Source organism: Manis pentadactyla, chromosome X (assembly GCF_030020395.1).
Source record: "Manis pentadactyla isolate mManPen7 chromosome X, mManPen7.hap1, whole genome shotgun sequence".
Classification (NCBI taxonomy): Eukaryota; Metazoa; Chordata; class Mammalia; order Pholidota; family Manidae; genus Manis; species Manis pentadactyla.
Window position 1 is genome coordinate 23,942,994 of NC_080038.1, and position 24,635 is coordinate 23,967,628.

The 24,635-nt window shown below is 36.6% G+C and overlaps 1 protein-coding gene across 1 annotated transcript in view; it reads left to right on the forward strand.

Annotated features, from left to right (window-relative positions):
- The window catches only part of IL1RAPL1 (interleukin 1 receptor accessory protein like 1), a 1,269,227-nt gene that overhangs the window by 1,208,959 nt on the left and 35,633 nt on the right, over positions 1 to 24,635 (forward strand). The window contains exons 7-8 of the mRNA XM_057495499.1: positions 14,492 to 14,624; positions 16,511 to 16,656. Coding sequence (XP_057351482.1) covers positions 14,492 to 14,624; positions 16,511 to 16,656 — 279 coding nt within the window. The remainder of the gene's footprint in view (positions 1 to 14,491; positions 14,625 to 16,510; positions 16,657 to 24,635) is intronic.

A 24,635-nucleotide genomic window follows, 5' to 3' on the forward strand; every position in this document is an offset into this window, starting at 1 on the left:
CTGGGTTAGTCTTGGAAGGTTGTATTTTTCTGGAAAGTTGTCCATTTTTTCTAGGTTATCCAGTTTGTTACCATATAATTTTTCACAGTACTTCTCTCATAATTCTTTGTATTTTTGTGGTATCCATAGTGATTTTTCCTTTCTTATTTCTGATTCTGTGTATATGTATAGACTCTCTTTTTTTCCTGGTAAGTCTGTCTAGGGGTTTATCTATTTTGTTTATTTTCTCGAAGAACCAGGTCCTGCTTTCATTGATTCTTTCTATTGTCTTATTCTTCTCGATGTTATTTATTTCTGCTCTAATCTTTATTATGTCTCTCTTTCTACTCACTTTCTGTCTCATTTGTTATTCCTTTTCTAGTTTCATTAATTGTGAGTTTGGACTGTTCATTTGGGATTGTTTTTTCCTGAGGTAGGCCTGTATTGCACTATACTTCCCTCTTAGCACAGCCTTCGCAACATCCCACAGATTTTGCGTTGTTCAATTATTGTTGTTATTTGTCTCCATATATTCCTTGATCTCTGTTTTTATTTGGTCGTTGATCCATTGATTAATTAGGAGCGTGGTATATTAAGCCTCCATGTGTTTGTGGGCTTTTTCATTTTCTTTGTGTAATTTATTTCTATTTTCATACCTTTGTGATCTGAGAAGCTGATTGGTACAATTTCAATCTGTTTTAATTTACTGAGGCTCTTTTTGTGGCCTAGTATATTATCTATTCTTGAAAATATTCCATGTGTACTTGAGAAGAATGTGTGTCCTGTTGCTTTTGGATGGAGTCTTCTGCAGATGTCCGTTAGGTCCATCTGTTCTAATACGTTGTTCAGTGCCTCTGTCTCTTTACTTATTTTCTGCCTAGTTGATTTGTCCTTTGGAGTGAGTGGTGTGTTGAAGTCTCCTAAAATGAATGCACTGCATTCTATTTCCCCCTTTAATTCTGTTAGTATTTGTTTCACATACGTAGGTGATCCTGTGTTGGGTGCATAGATATTTGTAATAGTTATATCCTCTTGTTCGACTGACCCTTTTATCATTATGTAGTGTCCTTCTTTGTCTCTTGTTACATTCTTTATTTTGAAGTCTATTTTGTCTGATATAAGTCTGCAGTTGCTGCTTTTTTTCTCCCTGTTAGTTGCATGAAATATCTTTTTCCATCCCTTTACTTTCAGTCTGTGTATGTCTTCGGGTTTAAAATGGATCTCTTGTAGGCAGCATATAGATGGGTCTTGTTTTTTTATCCATTCAGTGACACTATATCTTTTGCTTGGTGCATTCAGACCATTTACATTTAGGGTGATTAGTGGTAGGTATGTACTTATTGCCATTGCAGGCTTTAGATTCATGGTTACAAAAGGTTCAAGGGTAATTCCCTTACTACCTAACAGTCTAATTTAACTCACTTAGTACACTATTACAAACACAACCTAAAGATTCTTTTTTTTTCCCTCCTTTTTCTTCCTCCATTCTTTATGTTAGGTATCATATTCTGTACTCTCTGTCTATCCCTTGATTGACTTTGGGGGTAGTCGATTTGATTTTGCATCTGCTTATTAATTAATTTTTCTACTTTGCTGTGGTTTTGTTTCCCCTGGTGACAGCTATTTAGCTTTAGGAATACTTCCATCTGTAGTAGTCCTTCAAAATGCACTGTAGAGGTGGTTTGTGGAAGATAAATTCTCTCCGCTTTTGCTTATCTGAAAAATTGTTTAATCCCTTCTTCAAATTTAAATGATAACCTTGCTGGGTAGAGTATTCTTGGTTTGAGGCCCTTCTTTTTCATTGCATTAAGTATATCATGCCACTCCCTTCTGCCCTGTAAGGTTTCTGTTGAGAAATCTGATGATTGCCTGATAGGTTTTCCTTTGTGTGTGATCTTTTTTCTCTCTCTAGCTGCTTTTTAAAGTCTGTCTTTCTCCCTGATCTTTGCCATTTTAATTATTATATGTCTTGATGTTGTCTTCCTTGGGTCCCTTGTGTTGGGTGATCTGGGTACCTCCATGGCCTGAGAGACTATCTCCTTCCCCAGATTGGGGAAGTTTTCAGCAGTTACCTCCTCAGTGACACTTTCTATCCCTTTCTATGTCTCTTCTTCTTCTAGTATCCCTATAATATGAATATTGTCCCATTTGGATTCGTCACACAGTTCTTTCAATATTCTTTCATTCTTAGAGATCTGTTTTTCTCTCTGTGCCTCAGGTTCTTTGTATTCCTCTTCTCTAATTTCTGTTTCATTTACCGTCTCTTCCACTGCATCTAATCTTCTTTTAAATCCCTCCATTGTATGTTTCATTTCAGATATGGAATTTCTTAATGATTGAATCTCTGTCTTAAATTTATTCCTGAGTTCTTTAATACTTTTCTGTACCTCCATCAGCATATTTATGATTTTTATTTTGAACTCTCTTTCAGGAAGATTTGTGAGTTCAGTTTCATTTGGCCCTTTTTCTGGGCTTTGTGAGATTTTGGTCTGAACCAGGTTCCTTTGACATTTCATATTTCTATGTGGTGCCCTCTAGTGCCCAGAAGCTCTAGTCTCTGGAGTTGCTCAGCCCCTGGAGTGTGGTTGGGGGTTGCCTGAGAGTAGTGCTGGTGCCTCAGGGGAGGAAAGAGCTGTTTCATGATTCCCAGTTGCAGTGCCTGTCTCCAATGTCAGAGTCAGTGGACCGAGCACACAGGTGTAAGCCTCTGTGCTTTGTGTCTCTAGCTGTTGTAGGCTTGTCCTCACTCTGGCTGGCCTGACGCCAGTACAGTGACTGCCAGTTTTTGACCCGATGCCGGCAGGCCAGGTGGAAGGCCCAGCAGGCTGCATGTCACAGTGGGGGGCCTCAGAGCTGAGTAGCCAGCCAGAGGGATGGAGTGCCTTAAGCTCCTCAAAGTTCCCAACCTGCTGGGCAGAGCATGCCCAGACAACCTTGTCCACCTATCCCTTCTCCCGTGCAGCAAGCTCCATGCAAACCCTGCCCCTTCAGCAGCCCTCTGGCTGCTAGGAAGCCTCTCAGACTGCCTGCCTTTCCTTTGTCCCAGAGTGGCTGGATGCTGATCCCCATCCTCCACAAATGGCCAGAATCTCAGACTCTCAAGCACTCCGCCTGTCCCAGCTCCCCAACCCCACCAACCTCCAGAGTACCACACAGTATTGGTTTGTGTTCCAAAGCAGATCTCCAGGGCTGGGTGCTCAGCAGTTCTGGGCTTCCACCCCTTCCCCGCTCTGTTTGTCTTCCTCCCACAGGTGAGCTAGGGTAGTGGAAGGGCTTGGGTCCCACCGGATCAAGGCTTTGGTATGTTACCCTATTTCGTGAGGTCTGCTCTGTTCTCCAGGTGTGTGCAGTCTGGTGCAGCCTTCTTTCCTGTTGCTGTTTTAGGGCTAGTTGTATGTATTTTTATACTATATGTGGTTTTGGGAGGAGTTCTCTGTCTTACCTCACGCCATCATCTTGAATTGATCTCCGGAAAGAATATTTTTTTATTTAGAAATGTGAGTTTATTTTTCAGTAAGTTAGAGAGTATCTTCTAGTGAAGAGAGCATCCATCTATGCTCTCAGCAGTGTTAGAAATGGTCAAATGATAACTAATTAAGAGAAGGTTTCAGTAAATAACAAGTGTCCCTACTGCTGAGTAGAATCCTCTGCTTGAAGGGAAAAAGTATTACTTTTCCTCTAAGACCCCCTCACCTTGTGGCCTACTTGAATGCCTGCCATATGACAACCATTGTTCTCATTTTAGATAGGAAATGATTTTTTATGATCAATTTTAGAGTGTTTCCTTATGAACCCAGTAAGATTGAGCTGACAGTGCACCTTTTTGCCAAAAAGGTGACAGAAGCATTTAGTGCATTTTACTGTAGCTTTTACAGATATTAGCTTTAGACAGTAAGATACCATTATTTTCAGGACTCTAGCCCTGGATGACTCATATAGTTGATGTGTGTGGCTTCCTAGTCCCTAGCTTAAATTTTTTTGTTATTATTTGAGGGAAAACGAAGAAACAAAAATGAGAGGAAAATTAAGTTAGTGTGTCTCTTTCTTCTTTGTAACTTATGGAATTCTACTGCTAATTTCCTGTATTTCTGGTTAAGGGTAGTAGGTTAGCCACCATCACTTGGGTATCAGAGATGAGACTGGAGGTATTATTTCAGTATCAAAATGAAAGAGCTATGATGCTTGACTCTCTGAATCACATGGTAGGATTCCCGTATCAGAAATTGCATGTTACAGCAAATTAGAGAGCGAAAGAGAGATGATGAATAGTTTCTCATGATAACATGTTAAATAGTTTGAACTTAAACAGAGTAAACATAAAGTTATGTTGTTGATTCTTATATTTGAAAAAAGAAACAGGAATAAGGGGAGTGTTTATAAAATCCTTCAGTAATGAACGAATGTCAGAGTCCTACCATATAGGTATAAATATCATGTGTGTTGCTTATTTTAATGTCAGTGATAAGCAATGAGGTAAGCATTATATTCCTGTTAACAGATAACTTCCAGAAAACTGTATGAAAAAGCCTTTCATAGAGATGTAAGAGTAAACACATATTGAAGAAATATTTGCTCTTATCATATGAAGGGACCAGGCAGATATTATGACTGGGTCAAAGTTAAAGTCAAAACAGCAGATTGCACAAAGTAAGGGAACGTTGACACGAATTCCAAGTAGAGACAAAATTGATTACTCCATACAGAAGGGGTACGTAGTCAATTAAATCACTACCAGATTTGAGTGAGTTTACATGTCAGTTACCTACAATTTAGAAAGAGTCCAAAAATGCTCAAAGATGGGGAAGGACTAGAATCTGATAACTCAGAAGGGTGTGCAATAGATAAATGAGTAGTTTTCCACTGAAACATAATTTTTTTCCTACTTCCTTTGGAAAGAAAATATATTTCTTGGATTGGTCATTAATGTCCCAGTTGTACATACTACCTCTTGTCTACACCAACTACCTCTCTACTCACCACCATCATTATTATGAACCATCTTCCCTCTTCCCCAGGCTCCCTGTCTTTGCTTCCTGCTTAAGGGCCCTGCCTGAATGTTTTTCAGTCTTGTTCCTTTTCTGAGCCCCAGGTCCTCTTTAAGCAAAGCCCAAGATATAAAGAAATTGTTCCAGTTAACTGTAACCACTTGCATGAAAATCACCTGGGAGTGCTTGTTAAAAGTGAAAAATCCCCAGAACCCTCCACACTTGCTTACTCAAAATCTGGTAGGGGAATAAATCTTTTGACAAAAGTTTGAGGCTCAGGGACTTAAAAAGTAAGAAAAACTATGACATCTGGAGCCATATTCATCTAAACTAAATGATACTGTAGAAGATACTGGAGCATAAAATTAAATCTGGTATGAAATTAGTGGAAATTTGCAAAAAGAAATAAGGCTCATGGTGGCACTTGGAGTTGCAATACTAATAACTTTTCTTCTAGTTTCTATCAAAATCTATGATTATTTTCAAGTTGAGTATCTGGAATAGTAATCTATTAATGACCTTTCTAGGCATTATGCTGTGTTCTCTTAATTGTTTTTCCTTTCTAATTACCCTCTGTTGTTTTAATTTTCTTTGTATTGCTTCCCATTCTATTGAAGTTTTGTCGATCATGAATTTTCTTGAACTCTATTTCTAGGCTCTAATTCTAAGAAATAATTTTTCCTTCACAGATGTATAAAATTATGTATTTTCTCCTAGATAGTTTCATAGTAATATTTAGCTCTTTAGTAATTCCCCTTTTTTGTATCTTATGAAACCGGTTTTTGTTTCCAGATCATAATTCAATTCTGATAACTCATTGCCTGGAGTTAAATCCAGTACCACTTCTGAGCATCACAATTGATTCCAAAGAGCTATATCTCTGCCTAAGGGACAAACACCATGTTGTTTTTATCATTTGTTTTTAAATACATTTTACAATAAGCACAGGATCACACATGTCTCTTCAAGGTAGTGATTTCATTTCATTTTCTTTGAGAGTATTCCCAGAAGAGGGATTGCTAGATCATATGGTCATTCAGTTTTTGTTTTATTTTGAGGAAACACCATACTGTTTTTCCATAAAGTCAGTACCAATTCACAGTCCCACCAGCAGTGCAAAAGGGTCTCCTTTTCTCCACATCTTTGTCAACATTTGTTATCTTTTATTTTTTTTGATAACAGCCATCTGTTACAGGGGTGAGGGGAGATCACATCGTGGTTTTGATTTGCATTTCCCTGACGGTTAATGCTCTGATGCACCTTCTCATGTATCCATTAGCCTTTCACAATAGCCAAGATATGGAAACAACCTAAGTGCCTGTTGATGGATGAATATAAAGAAATTGGAAAATATATATATATAATGGAATATCATTCAACCTTAATAATGAAGATCCAACCATTTACAGCAATGTGGATAAACCTCAAAAACATTATGCTAAGTGAATTAAGCTAGATACAGAAAGAACAAAAAAACTGTGTGACCTCACATATGTGGAATCTTAAAAAGTCATATACATAAAAGCAAAGAGAAAAAGTGGTTACCAGGAATGGGGAGGTCGGGGGAATAGCAAAATATTGGTCCAAGGGTCCAAAGTTGAAATTATGTAAGATGAATAAGTCTAGAGATCTACTGGATGGCATGGTGACTATATTGAATGCTGTAAATTTGCTAAGAGTAGATTGCAGGTGCTCTCATCACACACAAAAAAATTTTTAAGTAACTATGTGAGATGATATGTTAGCCTGACTGTAGTAATCATTTGACTGTGTGTGTGTATGTGTGAAATCATGCTGTACACCTTAAATATATGCAATTTTTATTAAAAAGTAAAACATGCAAAAATCAATACATTTTGCTCTTTGGACCATCCACATGCTGTCCAGTGTTACCATCATTATACTTCTTTAGGATAGTTACTGATAATATCTACCTAATTAAATTCCTAAATGAGTATAGAATTATTTTGCTGAATTATACAACTTCTTGGATTTTTACTAGAAGTAGCATGAAATCTAAAATAAACTTGGGAATGGACTTGAAAAATACTCAGGTTTTCCAAGATTTTTCAAACATTCTGTATATACATTTCATAAACAGTGATCTGACTTGATATGATATTATAGCTCATTTATTCACAAACATCTCTTATCATAATTTATTGCTAATGTAAAGAAGATCTCTGCTATTTTCTATTCAGTTACTATGGAAATGATGTATAATGTTGATTTTTGGGTACAGACCACAACTAGCCACAGGATTTTCAGGATTTTCTTCTTGAGGCTAGGTAACCATGATAAAAATCAGTGTCTCCTAAAGAATAAGATTGAAGAAAAAAATAATTTGAATCACATTAACTATAGCTGAAATAAAAGTTTATTAATTTGCTACAAGTCATCTACTTAAACAAAAACTCAAATTTATCAGACTTTCAAACTTACCCATTAAGGAAAACTTTATTCCCCTGAATTGCCTTCTTCAACTGTTTATTGCCACAGGTTCCCAATATGCTGAGATGGATCCTCCTACAATTTCATATTAGGCAGACTGTGTCTCATTGTAAAATTCCATAAGCAACTTTTTAATGATTTCAGAATTAATGCCCTTTAGACCTCCATTCTCTGTTGTTTCTGTTTTGCATATTCTGGTTCTTTTGAGTTTCTTGAGGGCATTTTATTTTTTCTGGATGTGAAGTTCTATCCAAATATAATGAGAGGGTGGATGGCCTTTTCTATATGCATTACTTACCACATACATTCCATTTGTTCTACAGGGATGATGAATCATGATATTGACATATTTTTGACATGATTCTGTTTAGAGTAATTCAGACTGCATATAGAATAACTCAAATTGCACAGATTTTTTACATATTTTAATACAGCCATTCCTCAGAGTTACTGTGGGTTCAGTTCCAGACCACCACAGTAAAGCTAGTCAAATGAATTTTTTGGTTTCCCAGTGTATATAAAAGTAATATTTACACTATACTGTGGTCTATGAAGTGTGCAACAGCATTTTATCTTTTAAAATGTGCATATTTTAATTAAAATACTTTATTGCTAAAAAATGCTAACCATCATCTGAACTTTCAGCAAGTTGTAATCACTGATCACATATCACCATAGTAAATATTAATAATAATGGAAAAATTTGAACTATTTCCAGAATTACCAAAATGTGGCATAGAGACATGAATTGAGCAAACAATATTGGAAAAATAGCACCAATAGACTTGCTCAACACAGGGTTGTCTTAAGCAAAATGTAAAACTTTGCTAGTAAGAGATGTATTTCTTACATATGGACATTTGAAAGAACTCTTTCTTCAAAGAAAGTAAAAATATACTTTTTCTGAATTGGTTAAGTATGCAATTATGTTATCTTCAAAGAATAATTTTGTCATCCTCTTAAAGAGTCTTATTGTTTGTTCATGTCTTACTGCATTAGCAAAACTACAAAATATGTTATCATATAAAAATGATGCTGGTAGGTGTCCTTACATTGAATTTAAAAGAGATGATCCTTTGGGCCCATTTATATTCACTTCCTGTTTAAAATATGTGTATTTTTTAACATTTGGAAACAAGTCTCAGTTTTTCTTAAAAAGTGTAGGCCTTCAATAATTTCTTCAGTTCCTATAAATTCTCAACTAAAATTATAAATCCATCATAGGGTCTATAACACAACAGTGGAGAAATAAGTATTTTGCATACGATGTTGGCAATTACATTCTGTGCACTAATAACAATTTTAATTTTGATATTGCTTTTATAATTTTGAACAATACTGGTTGTTGATAAAATAATTACATGTAATATAAATTTTTGTTTTAACATGAATGGTAAGAACCACAAAGAGATACCGCATTACATTCACCAAAATAGCTATAATTAAAAAGACAGATAACAAGTGTTGGCAAACATGGAGAAATTAGAACCCTCATACATTGCTAATGAGAATGTAAAATGGTACCTACTTTGGACAACAATTTGGAATTTCCTCAAAGCTTTAAGCATAGAATTATTTTATGACAAAGCAATTCCACTCCTAGATACATACCAAAGAGAAATAAAAACATATATCCACACATCTTGCTGCACTGATGAACAGTGACTGCTTTGGGGTATGGTTGGGGACTTGATAATATGGGTAAAGGTAGTAACCACATTGTTTTTTCATGTGAAACCTTCATAAGAGTGTATATCAATCATACCTTAATAAAAAATTTAAAAAACAAAAACAAAAAACATATGTCCACAGAAAAATTTGTGCAGGAGTCAAAGCAGCATTATTCATAATAACCAAAGTGTAGAAACAACCTAAGTGTCCACCAACTGATGAATGTATAAACAAAATGTGTCCATACAATAGAATATTATTTAGTCATTTATACAAGTATTGATAAATGCTCTAACATGGATGAACCTTGGAAACATTAAGCTAAGCAAAAGAAGCCAGACACAAAAGGGTACATACTGTATGATTCCATTTATTTATATAGATGCCCAGAAAAGGCAGATCCATAGAGACACAAAGTAGAACTAGATTAGTGGTTGTCAAGGTCTGGAAGGTTGGAGGGAAATGATAAGTCACTCCTAACTTGTACGGGATTCTTTTCAGGTGATAAAAGTGTCCTAAAGTTGATTGTGCTGATGGTTGCACAATTCTGTGAATATACTGAAAACCATTGAGTTGTACATTTTACATAGGTAAACTGATGATAAGTGAATTATATCTCAGTAAAGCTATTAAAAATATGCATGCAACATCTTTAAAAAATCAATTTTTTAGAGTGGTGTGCTAGTAAATGTTTAACATTTGGTTCTTCAAGTGTAATTCTGACATGCAGGTAGTTGGTACTTTCATTCACATTGGCAAATGAGAGAGAAACATTGGAAATATATGTCAGAACTTTATCAATGATGTAAGCAACTTTGCTGTATCACATTATAGTTTTTGGATACTAGAGGAATTTTTTTAAAAGTTTGTGCTATTACCAGTGTAACAGCTATAAACATGATCCTTAAGTGTAATCTACATTATTTATGTTTTCTCCATGTTGTTTTAAGTATAGGCAGTCAACAAAACAATAAATCATAGACTGATTCATAACATTTGGCAATTTATGGGGTAAATACTGCCACCATGGCCAATTGCAAGCTACCAACATAATCTCACTAAACATGCAGTTGGGAAGATATGTGCAGTAGTGCACTATTATATAGTATTTCCTCCATATAAATACTATAGATGAATAATGTAGCAAAATAATTTGGGAGTTTTGAGTATCTATTTTTAATTTATTGCTTTTAATATAATAGACTTAATTGTAAGTTCTGTAATTTAATTTTTTATAATGACTGTGTTTAACAACCTGCTTTCAGAATTTCTGAAAATGTAGTAATTGACTCTTATGAGCTGGTACGAATTAGCTCCATCCTACCAATGAAATAGTATCTGAATGAGGAGGATCTGCATTTACAATGTTGAAGGCTACTTTTCAATATAAACTTAGCCTGTAAAGATAGGATGTAGACATGTAACCTTTAATTAGTGAAACTTTGAAAAGGGAAAATGCAAATACAAGAGATAGTAAGCAGGTTATTAATTAATTTGAAATTATTTACTGAGTTCCTAATGTATTCAAAACACTGCAATGGGTCCTGGTAATATATGAAAGTAAATGCAGTTATAATCTCTGCCTTTGGGGAATGAATGCTCTAGTTGCTGACTTAGACATGCAAACAAACCAAATATTATAAGGAATATATGATGGTAAAATACAGATATGTTCCAAGGGCTATGGGAGAAGAAAAGACCGAATGGTTGACTATTCTTAGAAAAGACAAGTCAGTCTTTTGGGAGATGAAATTTGAGTTGGGACTTAACAGATGAACAGTAGTACATTGGGTGGAAATGAGTAAAATTCAAAGCAAAGAATATAACCTTAAAAAGTATGAGAATATGAAGTGGATCCTGAATGGACTACTGCTAAGACTCAGAAGCTAAAAACCCATTCTGTAACTAGCATGTTCTGCTTCATCAGCCCAGGGTACAAACACGGTCTTATCATTTGTATCTTCCTATTCCTATTTCCTAATTGCATAAGTAATTTTCTAAATAAAATCAGTCTTCCTCCTTGTCCTTATTAATCTCCATATGCCCTTATTGGATGGAGTGACTCACTGCCCCCTCGGCCCCACCCTGAGTTTCCACCAGTTCCTGGTTTTTATTCAACCTGAGAGGAAGGGAGGAGTCTTTGATTCTTGCTTTCAAACGCAGGTAATACATATCTGAGGTCTAAGGTCACAGCTCTCTAACTGACTCTCGTGTGATTAGCACCGTTTCACAAATGAACAGTACTAGCTGGACATACTTGGCTCCCCAGCACTTGGGCAACTGGGTAGTTCCACATGTGAGCCTGACTTTACCTGGCCTTGTCTCAGGATTGACTGCACTGGGCTCCTAGTGCCTTTTGCTCAACCAAACAAGTAGACGTAATTAAGAGAAACCACTCAAAAATCTCTTCACAGAACAGAATTCTGCTCAAGTTGACTTTCCATCCTGATTGAACTGAAAAACAGCTGGCAATTCCCATCTCTCTCTCTCTCTCATATACACTAAGTGATGCGTGTAAATTATAAAAAGAAAAAATACATTTCCCACCTTATCAGACTTCCTATTTAATCTCTGTTTTGAGAGGCTTCTTATTATCACACTTATAAAAAGTATAGAGGTCTGCAGCCACTGCTCTCACCTAGGCTTTGTCTTATAAGAAATTATGTGGAAGTAATCCAGCCTTTACGGTGACTATTTCTTGTGTGATCCCAAAGTATTTTAACATTCTGAATCCTTCTCGAGTCTCTCTGATCAAATCCCAGTTTTGTAAATTCAGTGATTATGTGATTTCTTTAGAAGGCACATCTGATTATGTCAGTCTCCTACTTGACACCTTTCCCCAGTTCAGCATTGCCCTGAAATGGAATTTCCAAATCTTCAATATGGCCTCCGTGGAGCGCCAGGGCTGCCACTACTCCAGCCTCATTCATGTTCTATTGTCCCCCTAATCCTTTGCCCACCCCCATGCCCCATGTACCCTTTAGTTTCAGCCACTCTGAAGTTTCTTACTTTCTCTGAAGTTCGCTGGCATTCTCTCATTCGTTCTCTTTCCTCTCTGCCTAGAGTGCTTTTCTCTCTTTGCCTCCACCATCTCTGTTCCTTCCATGAATTCCACTCTCTGACCTACAGCAAGCCCAATCCAAGTCTGGATGGAGTTCCCCTAGGGGCCACCTAGACTTGGTGGTCAAAGACTACCTACAAGGGTACAGGAGTCATTTCCTAGGTGTGGCAGCACAAGGCCTGCAGGTGAGAAAAATGAAAAATTATGTCTTGGAAATTTACTTACCTGGGAACATAGAATTCTGACAAGAGCAGCAAATTCATGCCCCAGTGAGGGATTCGATTGACTTCTCTACTAGGGAATGTCAGGCTGAGTTGCTAATGGCGTGGTCAATAGTTGTGAGCCCCCATATTTAGAAAACTGAAATGGAATATTAAGTAATTGCTGGAGATTACTATTTATCAGTTCCAGTCATTAACTCCCACCTAAAAACTAAAACTGGATGCCTTAAAAGGCATATTATATAAATTATTGATATTTAAAATTTAATAACTCTTAAACGTGTGTTGATTATGTTGGCATGTGATGTTGGTAATCATCATACCAGATAGTATTTTGAGATTTACTGTTGAATTCATGACTTCCTTGATACTGTAACAGTTGCATAAGAGCTAGTGCTCTTACAAAAATGTAAAAAAAAGAACATTGGACTTCAACTTGTTTTGTAACATTGGATTGACACTTCTCATAGAAATCTGCAATTGATTTCCAATCAATAAGATTGACATTCAATTATAATTATCCATTTTGTAATGTAAATATTCCTCATGGGAGGGGGATTCCATATTAAAATAGTTATATACAAAAGTTAATAATAAAAGAACCTACTTGGAGCTCCATTTTGCCTCTTAAAAGCTTGTAGACATTTTCTTGACTTGCCTTCCCTGGTCACTAATGTTGACTATTGTATATAGAATCAAAGTCCATGAGGAAATGCTTTCTTGGAGAACATGCAGACATAAGCAAAGATAAAAGGAGAAGGCTGTATCACGTCATCTTCTGAACATCAGAAGAATAAGAATTCATTTGTGAACTATTCTTACACATAATGGGCATAATTAAGATAATGATATTAATTTTATACAATTAAAGTTTTCTTGTGGAACTTGGAGAATCGAGTGTACATATAGGTAAAGCCCATGCCAGGGCTTAGATAAGCACACCTAAGTTCTTTATGCTTTTATCTGGGTTTATATTTGTAGAGTCACTCATGAACACACTGGTAACTCGTAGCTTAGCTCTGAGGCTTCCTTCCTTGCACCATAAAGTCATAGAGTTGTCAGGGTCCTTTAGAATCTTCTCAGGATTTTATGGAAGGGAGAAAGCTTGCATGTGTCAGATGCCAACAAAGCTGTCGCTGGGGCCTAGTTTGCAGCCTCTCATGTAGCACCCACCCTGAGAGTTCCCTTGACCCAGTCCAAGTTGGAGGAGGCCTCCCTTTCATTCCCCATTATCTAGCTCCACCTGGAGGCTGCAAGATCTTAATACTAGTATTCCTAGAATATTCAGCACTCTCATGTCTGGAGGAAACCCGGTGTTTGCAAAATGGCATAACCTTTCCAGAAATAAACCTTACTTTTGCAGACATTAAATTCATTTCCACCTTTAATCAGGGACCCTCACTTACTTTTAGTAATCAACTAATCTGTATTCACAATTACCATGGTCTCTCCCAAGCAGCGTATTGAAAGAAACTAATCTCCACAGTAGGGTCATTGATTTTGCATCTAGTAAAAATCCCAAATACTTATTTTCATGAGTTGTTCATTTGTTTTTTTAATGTGTGTTTATACCTGAGCCTGTGTTGGTTTCCTTAATTAAAATATTCCTTATGCAGGAAAAATATTTTAAAAACATTTTAGGGGGCATCCTGGATTTACAGCCCTTTTTTTTCCCATTCCAGACATTTTGTTCCCTTTCTGTTTCCCACATTCACGACTGAGAAACACCTTCTACCTGCCTTATAAAATCTTATCATTATGAACGTTACCTACCCTTGATATCATGCTTTGAGAATGGCATCCCACCTCTGTGGTGTCATTCCCAATAATTCATAACCTATATCTAATTATGTGAAAACATCAGGCAAGCCTTAATGGAAGAACCTTCTGTAAAACAGCTGACCAGTCTTCTTCAAAATCTTATAAATAACTCTTATTCCATTAAATAAGCTGTCAAAAGCACACATTCTATGAATTTGACAAAGGCTAATAATACCTGGAAAGATATTATTTTCGATGTTTCATTAAATCCATGAAATGATTAAAATGTTACCTGCCAGTTTGCCAAAAAATTAGAGTGTGCAAACAGTTATATAACATATTTCTATCACTTCTGTCCATAGGTGACTCAGCTAATCTAACCTGCAGAGCTTTCTTTGGGTATAGCGGAGATGTCAGTCCTCTAATTTACTGGATGAAGGGAGAGAAGTTTATTGAAGATCTGGATGAAAATCGAGTTTGGGAAAGTGACATTAGGTAGAGTATTTTTTTCTTTTAACTTGTATAGTCCATATTAACATTTGCTTTGTTAGTGAATAGCAAGTAAGCTAAAAGAAAAGAAGGGCATTTTTTCATGTTTGTTCTACTCTTATAATAAAAAAATTCTCAACACTTAATAGCAAACAGGCAAAACACTGTTAAGAGGCTAGCTATGGAATTGCAAAACATGAATGTCATTTGCAAAGAATTTAAGGGAAATAGAAAGGAATTTTAAACTAAGGAATATAGTGAGTGTGAGAAGAAAATACCATCAAATATGGAAAATGTAGTATTGTGCCATTTGTTTGGAAGAGCTCTTTTTTAATTTTTGAGAGGAAATATTAAGGTAGTAGGTCTCAACCACACACAATTTCTTTCACTTCCTTTTGTAACTTTTTACATATATCAGTTATCAAGTAGACTGTAAAGCACTTGAGAAAGAATGATAAAGGGTACACAAAATGTTTTTATTACCTCCTTTAGTCTGACTTTAAGTCCTAAATATTAATATAGTAGGAATGATAGGAAATAGCTATTCCAAATACCGTCTGTTTTGAGGCCTCGTGCTTAAAATTAAGCCTCTTTTAAAAATATTATTTATTTCTTAGTTCATTTACTTTTAAGTTTTGAGGTATTCACATATGACTAAAATTATGCTTGGACATAGATATGATTTTTAACCATAATGCAAATAAGCAAGCATATTAATAATGATTAAGTTATAACTGAATCAAAATACTGATCATGTGTAAACATTTTCCCATCTAAAGATCACATTTCTGGGTATATATGAGCATTTTTTTTTTATATATGAGCATTTTGAAACTTGATCAAAGGTGGAAGACAAAAAGGTTTTCAGTAGAAAATAAAAACATACAAAACTGTCATATAAGGTTATTTCTACTGGGATCTTCTTCCTGGCAATGAATACACAAGAGTATTGCACTCCAACTGGGTTCTGAAATGCCCAGATGGGCAGTTATCCAGTATGTACTAAAACGTTGCTCTGCTGTTTTTCGTATTTACAACTTTGCTATTATCTTTTTACCCATTCATTTTACAAGGCTAAAGTTAAGGAAAGACAATAAGCCTCCTAACTTTTACCCTTTCTCTTTTTTGTGGGTGCTCAGGAAAGGTTCTTGAAAGGCATTTTTCTTTAATTCTACATTAGGAAGGGTTGTGCAGAGATGAATTTCCAAACAGATGGGAGGGTGGAGGTGGAAACATTGCAAGCAGGGAAGGGAGCCCTGCTTTTAAGTTTTCCATTTGCTCTGAAAGATTGCAAAAAATCTTTGACAGTGAGGTTGCTAAGTGTTTACCATTAATTTTAAATGTCAGAATTAAACACTTCATCAGAACATTCAGTCTACATGTTTATAATTTTGTATTTCTTTAAAAATAGGCAATTGATTTGCGTCATTTTTAAAAAAACAGGCTGGAGGTTTCAACTGAAATGTCAAAATAGCTCAGAAATTTTCTACACTTCCTTTTGCACATTAACCTGCCATATTAGTCCTGCAGCCTAAGACATTAGAATTTCTTACCTCACCTTTACATCATATTTCTTCTTAAAGGGAAAGCAATTTGTAAACTTCTTCAAGGTCTCTCTCACCTCTTTATTAGGACAGTGTGATTGTCCTGCTAAGGGAGATAATTAACTGCAACTTCATTAGCATCTACAAAGACAAGGTTCCTCGGTAGAAGTGAAGAAGAAAAGGGCATGATATCATTTAATTAAGATAGCATCAATCCATAGCCAAATTTGAAACACAGATGCTGTAGGTATTTTCACATCAGATTCAGATGCATCTCATTTTTTTTCTTTTTCGTGTATGTGTATGTTTGTGTGGGATTTTTTTGTTTCGTTTTGCTTTGTATTTTAGAATTCTCAAGGAGCATCTTGGGGAACAGGAAGTTTCCATCTCGTTAATTGTGGACTCAGTAGAGGAAGGTGACTTGGGAAATTACTCCTGTTACGTTGAAAATGGAAATGGACGTCGGCATGCCAGCATTCTCCTTCACAAACGCGGTGAGTGTAACCTTCTAAGTTTGAGTGGTTGACTCAATCTCTAATGGAAGGGAAATAATTGGGAACCAAAAAAATTACATTTTTGTTTTCTCTGCAAATATATCCTCAATAAAATAATCACAGTGGCATTAGGACCGCCAAGGCAGATAATACAGGGGATGGGTGCCTAGGCTCAGGCTCTAGAGTAAAATTTGGATTCCTTGCTCTGCTTCAGTATCAACTGTATAACCTGGACCATGGAACCTGACTCCCATATATGGAATGGGGAACTAATAGTATCAATCTTCGGTGTGTTCTAAGGATGAAAGACAAGAAATGTGAAGAGATTGGCACAGAGCCTATACACAGTGTTGGGGAGGAAGAAATTTCCTCTCCACTTCAGGTTCTTCTAGCTGGTCCAAGAATCAAGCTGACATGAGACAGATTAACAAGAAAAAAAGAAAGTTTAATTATGTACGTAGACATGAGATTCCAAAGACAGGGAGGATAAAGAATATATATGTCAACCTGACCTAAGGAGAAGGAAGTAGGGGGCTGGGACTTTAAAGGGAAAGGGAAGCAATTCACAGGAATATGAAAGAGTATATGTTTGGGAAACAATGTTTGTTGGGCCACACAGAAGCAATGAGACATAGAGAGGGATTTTGACAATCTGGCTTTGCCACATCCCTAACTGTCTACCACACCTAGTTCATATTATAAAGTAGTTATCTAAGGTGATAGCTCTCTTACTGCAAACTAATTAAAAATGATCAATTTTAAGTCAAAGACTGTGCTCCTTATTGGAAGGTTGTTCCTTTAGTGTAAGAATATGTCTCATGGATTCCCTACTGCAGTACTTTGTGGCCTTTTTTTTCTGCCTTGGATAACTTTTTCATATGTAATATCCTCCCATGATTAATATAATTCATTAATTAATGAATTTATTATTCAGTAATGAATTGTTATCCAATTGTTACTCATCAATAATAATTCAAGTAAAACAGGTTTTGCTTGAATGCACCTGCTGCACTAAATCTCATTCCACAGCAGCCCCAACACCTTACACATGGAGTTAAAATATATATAAATATATATTGAATTATTTGAAATTAGACAACTGTAAAATTTGAGCCAGGCTTTTTAGTTGGTGAAATTTTTCATGTGCATTACAAGAGAAAAAGATGTTTTTTCTACATTATGCTAAGTGAAAATTGTTGAGTTTTTGGAACAAGTACACTTGATGTTCTCTTAGCAAATGTACGGGGATTTTAATCTCGAAGCACGTATTTAATCCTACACTCTTTGAAGTTAGAAAAGAAAGAATGTTGAAGACTGTTCCTCCTACTTCATTGGGCAATAGATTCCCTTTGAATAATGTTACTGAAAAGTATTAAAGCAGACACCTCTGTTGTCAAGATGACTAAAATATTAAAATAATGTGTTTTTTGGCTGTGTGAGTTAGAGGGGAAAGGTATGCAGCAGCTAGCAATATTATTGTTTCTTTCCCTAGTTTAATATCTATATTCAGTCAATGAAGGTATTTAAAGTAGAAATATTATGTATATGAAAGGACAAAAATAGCTTTTCAGGGTTAGAAGCAGTTTAAATGTTGTATATTTTAACTACTCGACATCTTCCCAAGTGATCTATAACTTATACGAGATTATATTCCCTCTCAAGGAAGCCAGTTTCTATCTTTGGAAAACCTATTAGAAAGCATTCCTGTTTCACTGTTTACCCCTCGACCCCAGTTCTACACTTTTAATCTCTCTTTCCCAAAACAGCCCTTCAAAAGTTTGATGACGGTCACCACGATCCTTCTGCGCCTTTACTTCCCTAGGTTCAGCATCTTTAATTCCTTGTATTCGTTCTTCCTTTGTATGGATAAAACATTTTCACCATTCTGGTCACTTTCTTGAATATGCTTTAAATTAAGGAGTCTGAATTATTCTGCAAGGAGAAAAGTAGTGGACAGAAGATTTATGGCACATATAAAAACCTGTTGACTTGGACAGCATATATTTCTTTTTAGGACAAAGTAGGAATGACAGTTAAGTAGCAATCACATGGAGAGAGGGGAAGGAAAATGAGTTGTATCTAAGGAGGATATGGCTATTATAGCTCTGTCCTGGCAGACCATCATGCAGCCAGGAAGGGTCAAACACCCCCAGGGTATTTTTAGCATGTGTGACTTAAGGTCAGGTTGCCCGTAGCTACAATAGCTTCCAAAATGTTTCCCAATACTATCTGATTCCCTAACAATGAACAAGAAAATGTAGCCAATATTAGAACACTCGTCAATACTTATATTTTCCACAATGACTTTCAAATATGTATTTATACCAACAGCATTTTATTCTCAATAAAATGAAAGCATTAAGTAGCTAAAAAGAGTCCTTCAAGGTCATGGCCTCCAAAAGTCCCTTCTAAAGTTAGCATGTGCCTTCCTTTTCAGGGACCTGCAGTAAATGAGTCATCAATTCACAAAGGCAGCATGCATGTAATCTCCTGCCCTTGAGAGGCTTACAGTCATATAGAATGACCTATCCCAACCCTCTTTGGGAAAAAAGGACTTTGGTTAACATAAGGCAAACCTTCAACTTCACCAGCCCTGCAAGGTTTGGGAGGTCAGGGCACAGCACATAGAAGCTGATAGTTTGGGTCTTTGATCATAGGGTCCCTGAAAGAGTCAAATTGCTGTCATGTGAGCAATTATGTAATTATCAGATGAGTTGCTACATTACATTACTCAAAAGACTAAAGTTCAGAAGGAACTGGAAGCTGTCCCATTAATCATATTTTCTACCATTGACTTATAAATCCTTTATCTTACAGGCCTTCAGTCTTCCTTTTTAAGCCTCCCTAGACAGATATGTTAAAGCATTTGATGCATACAGATCTTATAAACCACAAACTATCAGTTCTCATGACAGGTAAACTTGCCGGGACACGCTTTTGCCAAAGTTACTTAAGCGTTTTTACCTCTTAGTGTTATCTTTTGTTTAGTGTGTTGACGATAAACATTATGTTAAAGCCCTGCATGGGTGGTATATGTGATGCCAGGGTTCTTGTTCATGAAGCTGAAGAATGAGCTTCACAAACACTCAAAGTAGGAGAGCAAGTACAGGCTTTTATTTAGAAATAAAGTGAGAGAACAGAGCTCCTGGCTCACACCAGGAGGGGACAAGAGAGCCCGTAGTGGTGCGTTGTCTAGGGGGTTTTATAGGCAGCTGAGGATTTTTTGAGAACGTCAAAAAGAAGGCTTAGGGGTGTGGACTTGTACCACCTGCCCTGTCCTCAAGGTGGGCTGGGTCATAGTCTGATTGCCAGGGCTGACAGCGGGGTCATGGGTTATGCTGATACCCTTGCAGATCACTCAGACATTCCAGGCCAAGTTGCTCCTGGCCTTTTGACCTTTAACTAATCTCACTGAAGATGTCTATATTCTTAGGTATCTTTCCCTAGAGAATTAGTGCGACCTTAACTTTGCATAATGCTTAGCATAGAGTTTCAATAGGGACTTCTTTGCCCATTGTTACATTGCTCTGACTGTAAATATTCCGCCCTGCTTTTCCCAGAGGCCCTCACCCTACTCCGACTACACCCATTGTCCCTGTCTCATATGTAGAGGTGGAAAAATTTTCCTTCTTCCCTTCTAGGTTCTTTGGCTGGTCTAGTGATTAAATTGACACAGGACAGATTAACAGGAGAAAAACAAATTTAATTTTGTACGTATTTAACCCAAGGGCAGGTTGGGCAGTTGAGGCTTATCTGCCATCCTGAGCTCAGGGGTGGGACAGGAGCCTGGGGCTTAAAGGGGAGGAGGGTGATTCACAGGATTATAAGAAGAGCAGATATTTGATAATTAGATGTTTGCCCTGCCATTCAGATAGGTCTTTCAGATAAAAGTTATCTCTTAGTAATAGCTGTCTGTCTGGACCAGGCCCCCTTAACCTAAATTCTTTTGAGTAGTTAAGGAAGAAGTAAAGGTATTTCTTGAGTCTGTTGGGCCTTGGTAGCCTTCACCTAAAAATAATCCACATGCCAAAGTGATACATTTCAGGGTGACAAAAACCTGCTCCCCTTCTTATGGATTCTCTGAGACATTACTCACATATATCAGATGAGTCTTCCTTAAAGCCAAGAGGACACTACAATCAATAATTCAGCTAGGATTAAGCTAGGCTGGATTCTGGGCCAGCCTTTTATCTTTAAAAAAATCTTAATTTCACAAAATATGGCTGAAAATTTACCAGGAAATTTGACCATAGAAAAGGTTTCTATGAGGATATTTCAAGTTGTTGATTCCGGCAGCCAGGGAAGGTACTTGGACAATTGGGATCATATCAGACCTGCAATATAGATATATTTTGAGTCCTCTACAAAGAACTTGATTATGCAGTGAAAGAAAGACAAAAAATGAAGGGGCAAGGGCCATGGGGTCCGTGCCTTATCCCTCCTTCCTCACTCTAGCCCCTGGCCCAGAAAGCTTGTAAGTGAGGCCCTTGCTTCAAAAAGAACCAAAGAGAAAAGATGTCACATTCACTACTGTATTATTTCTTGTTTCCACTATTATCTCAATTGAATTCCATGTTGAAGTCTCTGAATCTTTTACCCAGCTGCCTTTGCTTGGGTTTCTAAATGCTCCTGCCTGACTTAACATGCATCAAATATACATCTTCAGTTTCCCTCCAAAGCCCTGACCTTTCTTATTCCCTCCATTTTTTAGGTTTTCCATTTCCTTGACACAGGCAGTTCTCCAGATGTATTCTCAGCAGCATTTTGCTCTGGTCTCAGGCCCACTGACTCTCGCACCCACTAGGCAGTCCTAAATCTCTTCTTCATGCTCTGTTTTTCATCCATACTGTAACTGGATGAGCTCACAATGTGGTCATGTCTACTATCTGGAGCAAAGTAATTTAATGGTTAAGGGTGTAGATTCTGGAGCAAGGCTGTCTGTTCAAAACGCAACAGTGCTTAATCTGTACTTAGTCAGTGATTAAATCTGTGCTTAATCTCTGCTAACCTCAAATTTCTCTTCTATAAAATGGAAATGATAGTAGGTATCTATGAGAGCAGCCATGAGGATTAAATCAACTAATATATGTCGATAAGTATCACAATGTCTGACATGTATTTATCACCCAATAAATGCCAGCAGTATTACATGATTTCTCTGCTTCAGCTATGTGATATTCTGTGTAATTTAGGGTGCAGCAATAATGTGTTCCATTAAAAACTCCCTCAGATCTAATTTATCTTTCATTAAAATGGCCAGCTTTAGCTCCAGCAATTTTGTTCCATTGAGTCTATATTTTACCTTATAACAGATTAACTTTAAACTGCTGTCCTAAAGGAGATCTCCATTCGTTTAGTCATGCATTTAATGATAATTATTAAGAACCTACTACGTGTCTGGCACTCATAAAATTAAATGAACAGGAAATAAGAACCAATATAATTTAGAATGCAATCATCTACTTTGTAAATCACATTGATATTAAGCATTCCTAATATAGAATTGTGCTTCTAGGGAATGTTTAGCTTTGAAATTGTCACATTAAGGAAACGTTCATTAACAATCCTGTTCTGAATGGTTATGTTTAGATATATTGATTGCAATAATATGTCAATTCATTCATCATGAAGTAGTTTGGGAACTAGCAAAGTATCTTATTTGAGAGACTAGCACTAGTTAGTAATGATAAACATCAAGGTTTTCTCTATTCCCCTTCAAACCCATTTTAAGTCTTGCACAATACACTCTCTCTCTCTCCCTCCAAAGAACGTAATCAATAGGAATTAGACTTGCTCAATAAACTCCCTAGTCCTCAGAATATCTTTAGTAATGCAGTTAACATGCACGTGATTTAGGATGCATTGTGTTAAGCCAGATGAATTTATACCCAGTGGACTCCTTATCCCTTCTTGTAATGAATTATTTTTGTAATATGTGCCCCTATCCTTGTTAGTATTTACCTAGAGCATTTATTTACTGAGAGTTTCAGTGAGACCATAGAACTATTGAAACCTCTCTCGGAGCTCGTCATTTGACATCTTTGACCACTGATTTCAGAATATGAAGTCAAACTTTGCCCAGGCATCAAAACCTCCTACCTTTCTTTGTGGTGGCATCTCCCTAGAAAGACAATGACCCATTTAAAGCTGAATAGGCATCCAACAACTCGCTTTTACTGAGTTGTTGCTGTGGAGGAGGAAACATACTTTTCTCTCTACTTTTCTAGGTTCTTGGCTGATACCTTCCTGTAATAAGAAACCAAATTAACAGGAGAACAACCAACAGAAATTTAATACCATGCACACCTCCTGTGTACATAAGAGTCACCCGAGAAAACTGAGTTACTCCCCAAAGTGGCCTAAGCCACCACCTTAAATGCCCTCTCCAGCTAAGACTAAAGAAGGTGATAGGGATGAGGAGTTTATGGGAGGTGACCAGGCAAAGCACAGTAAACAAGGGTAAAGTTTTTATCCAGATTTAAGTCTTTGCCTTCTGCACTGATAAGAGTTTCTAGAGATTTAGAGTCATCTTTCTCTTGCTAGTGCAGCGGGGTGACATTCTTACAAATGGAGATTTCTCTCATATATAAATGTCTTTTACAAAAGAGTAGCTTCTACTAGGTTTTCAGAACTTCTCTTCTATCTGCAATTTCTCCAAAATAATCACCTAAAACAATCTTTATGCCAAAGGAAGCATATTTTGGGATAGTATATTCTGCTCCCCTTCATTGCTTATGTGATGCCAAAACATTAGGAAACTTTAGTTAGCTTGCTGTAGCATCTGTAAATCAGAGCCATCAGGTTTAACATATTTTCTCCTTGAATAAGACCTGACATTTTGTAGTCAAAGTCTTCTTCTATTGTATAAGTTTTTCTTGCTTCTTTGCTCCTTAATTGTATAAGACATCTAAACAGGCAAACAGCCCAATTCTTTTTTTTTTTAATTGATGACTAACACCAAAACTAAAAAACATACTTGGAGGAATATGTATATGCCAGGAGCACAAATTGTCTGATACTAATAATTTTCTACCTTTGAGTTTCTTGATATGGACATTCCAACAAGGTTACTTGATTGCCACCATAATTACAAGCATGAAAACTAACCTTTTGGGCTATTTCGTTAGACATAGATGATATGATTTACATGAAATTAACTCCAAATTATTTTTATCTCAATACTGGAATGTATTTTCAAAGGTCTTTTGATCCTAGTTGATCAGCTGCAGTATGGAGATATTTTATGCAGCATAGTTTTGCCTTTTGGTCATTTTGGTCATTCAGTTTTCTTAGGTGTGAACTAGAATATCCAAGCAGCATCTTTGTTAGGAAAGAAAAAGACCATTGTTTTCAGATGACTAGTTTATTTCTCAATAAGTATAGGGAAAATGGAAATTCCATGGCCAGGATTCTCACCTGATCCTAATTTTCCCCATTGTATATGTGCGATGAAGTAATATTTAGCCTACTTCATAAGTGCATACCTGTATACCCATTGGTGATAAGCCATTACTGCCAGTATTGATATAAGAAGAGTTCCACCCATTGCTAGGAGGAGAGGGAAGCAGGAGAGTGGGGCCTAGAGAACAGAGCAGAGTCTGGAGAGCCTGGAGCAGAGGCTGAGCCACGGACAGATACAAGGCAGACATGATTCCAGCTCGCGACCTACTGCCATGAGAATAAAGCTTGGTATGAGTCCCTTTTTACCCTCAATGTTCCATTGTCATTATTCAGTCTCTATGAATCCATAGTGAACTTTTATGGAGTGGGAAACCCCTCCACCTAGAGCTACAATAAGTAACAAGGGATGATCCTGGATAAACCAATTTGGGGAGCCAAGAATAATGAACTTTCAGTTTTTATCATTCTTGTTGAACTAATCGTGGGCCAAAGCTCTTAGTGTTTAATTACACATAGTTATAGTCCTCAGAAGTCTCTTATTTGCTTTATTGACTTTTTCACTTATTTTTCTAACTAAA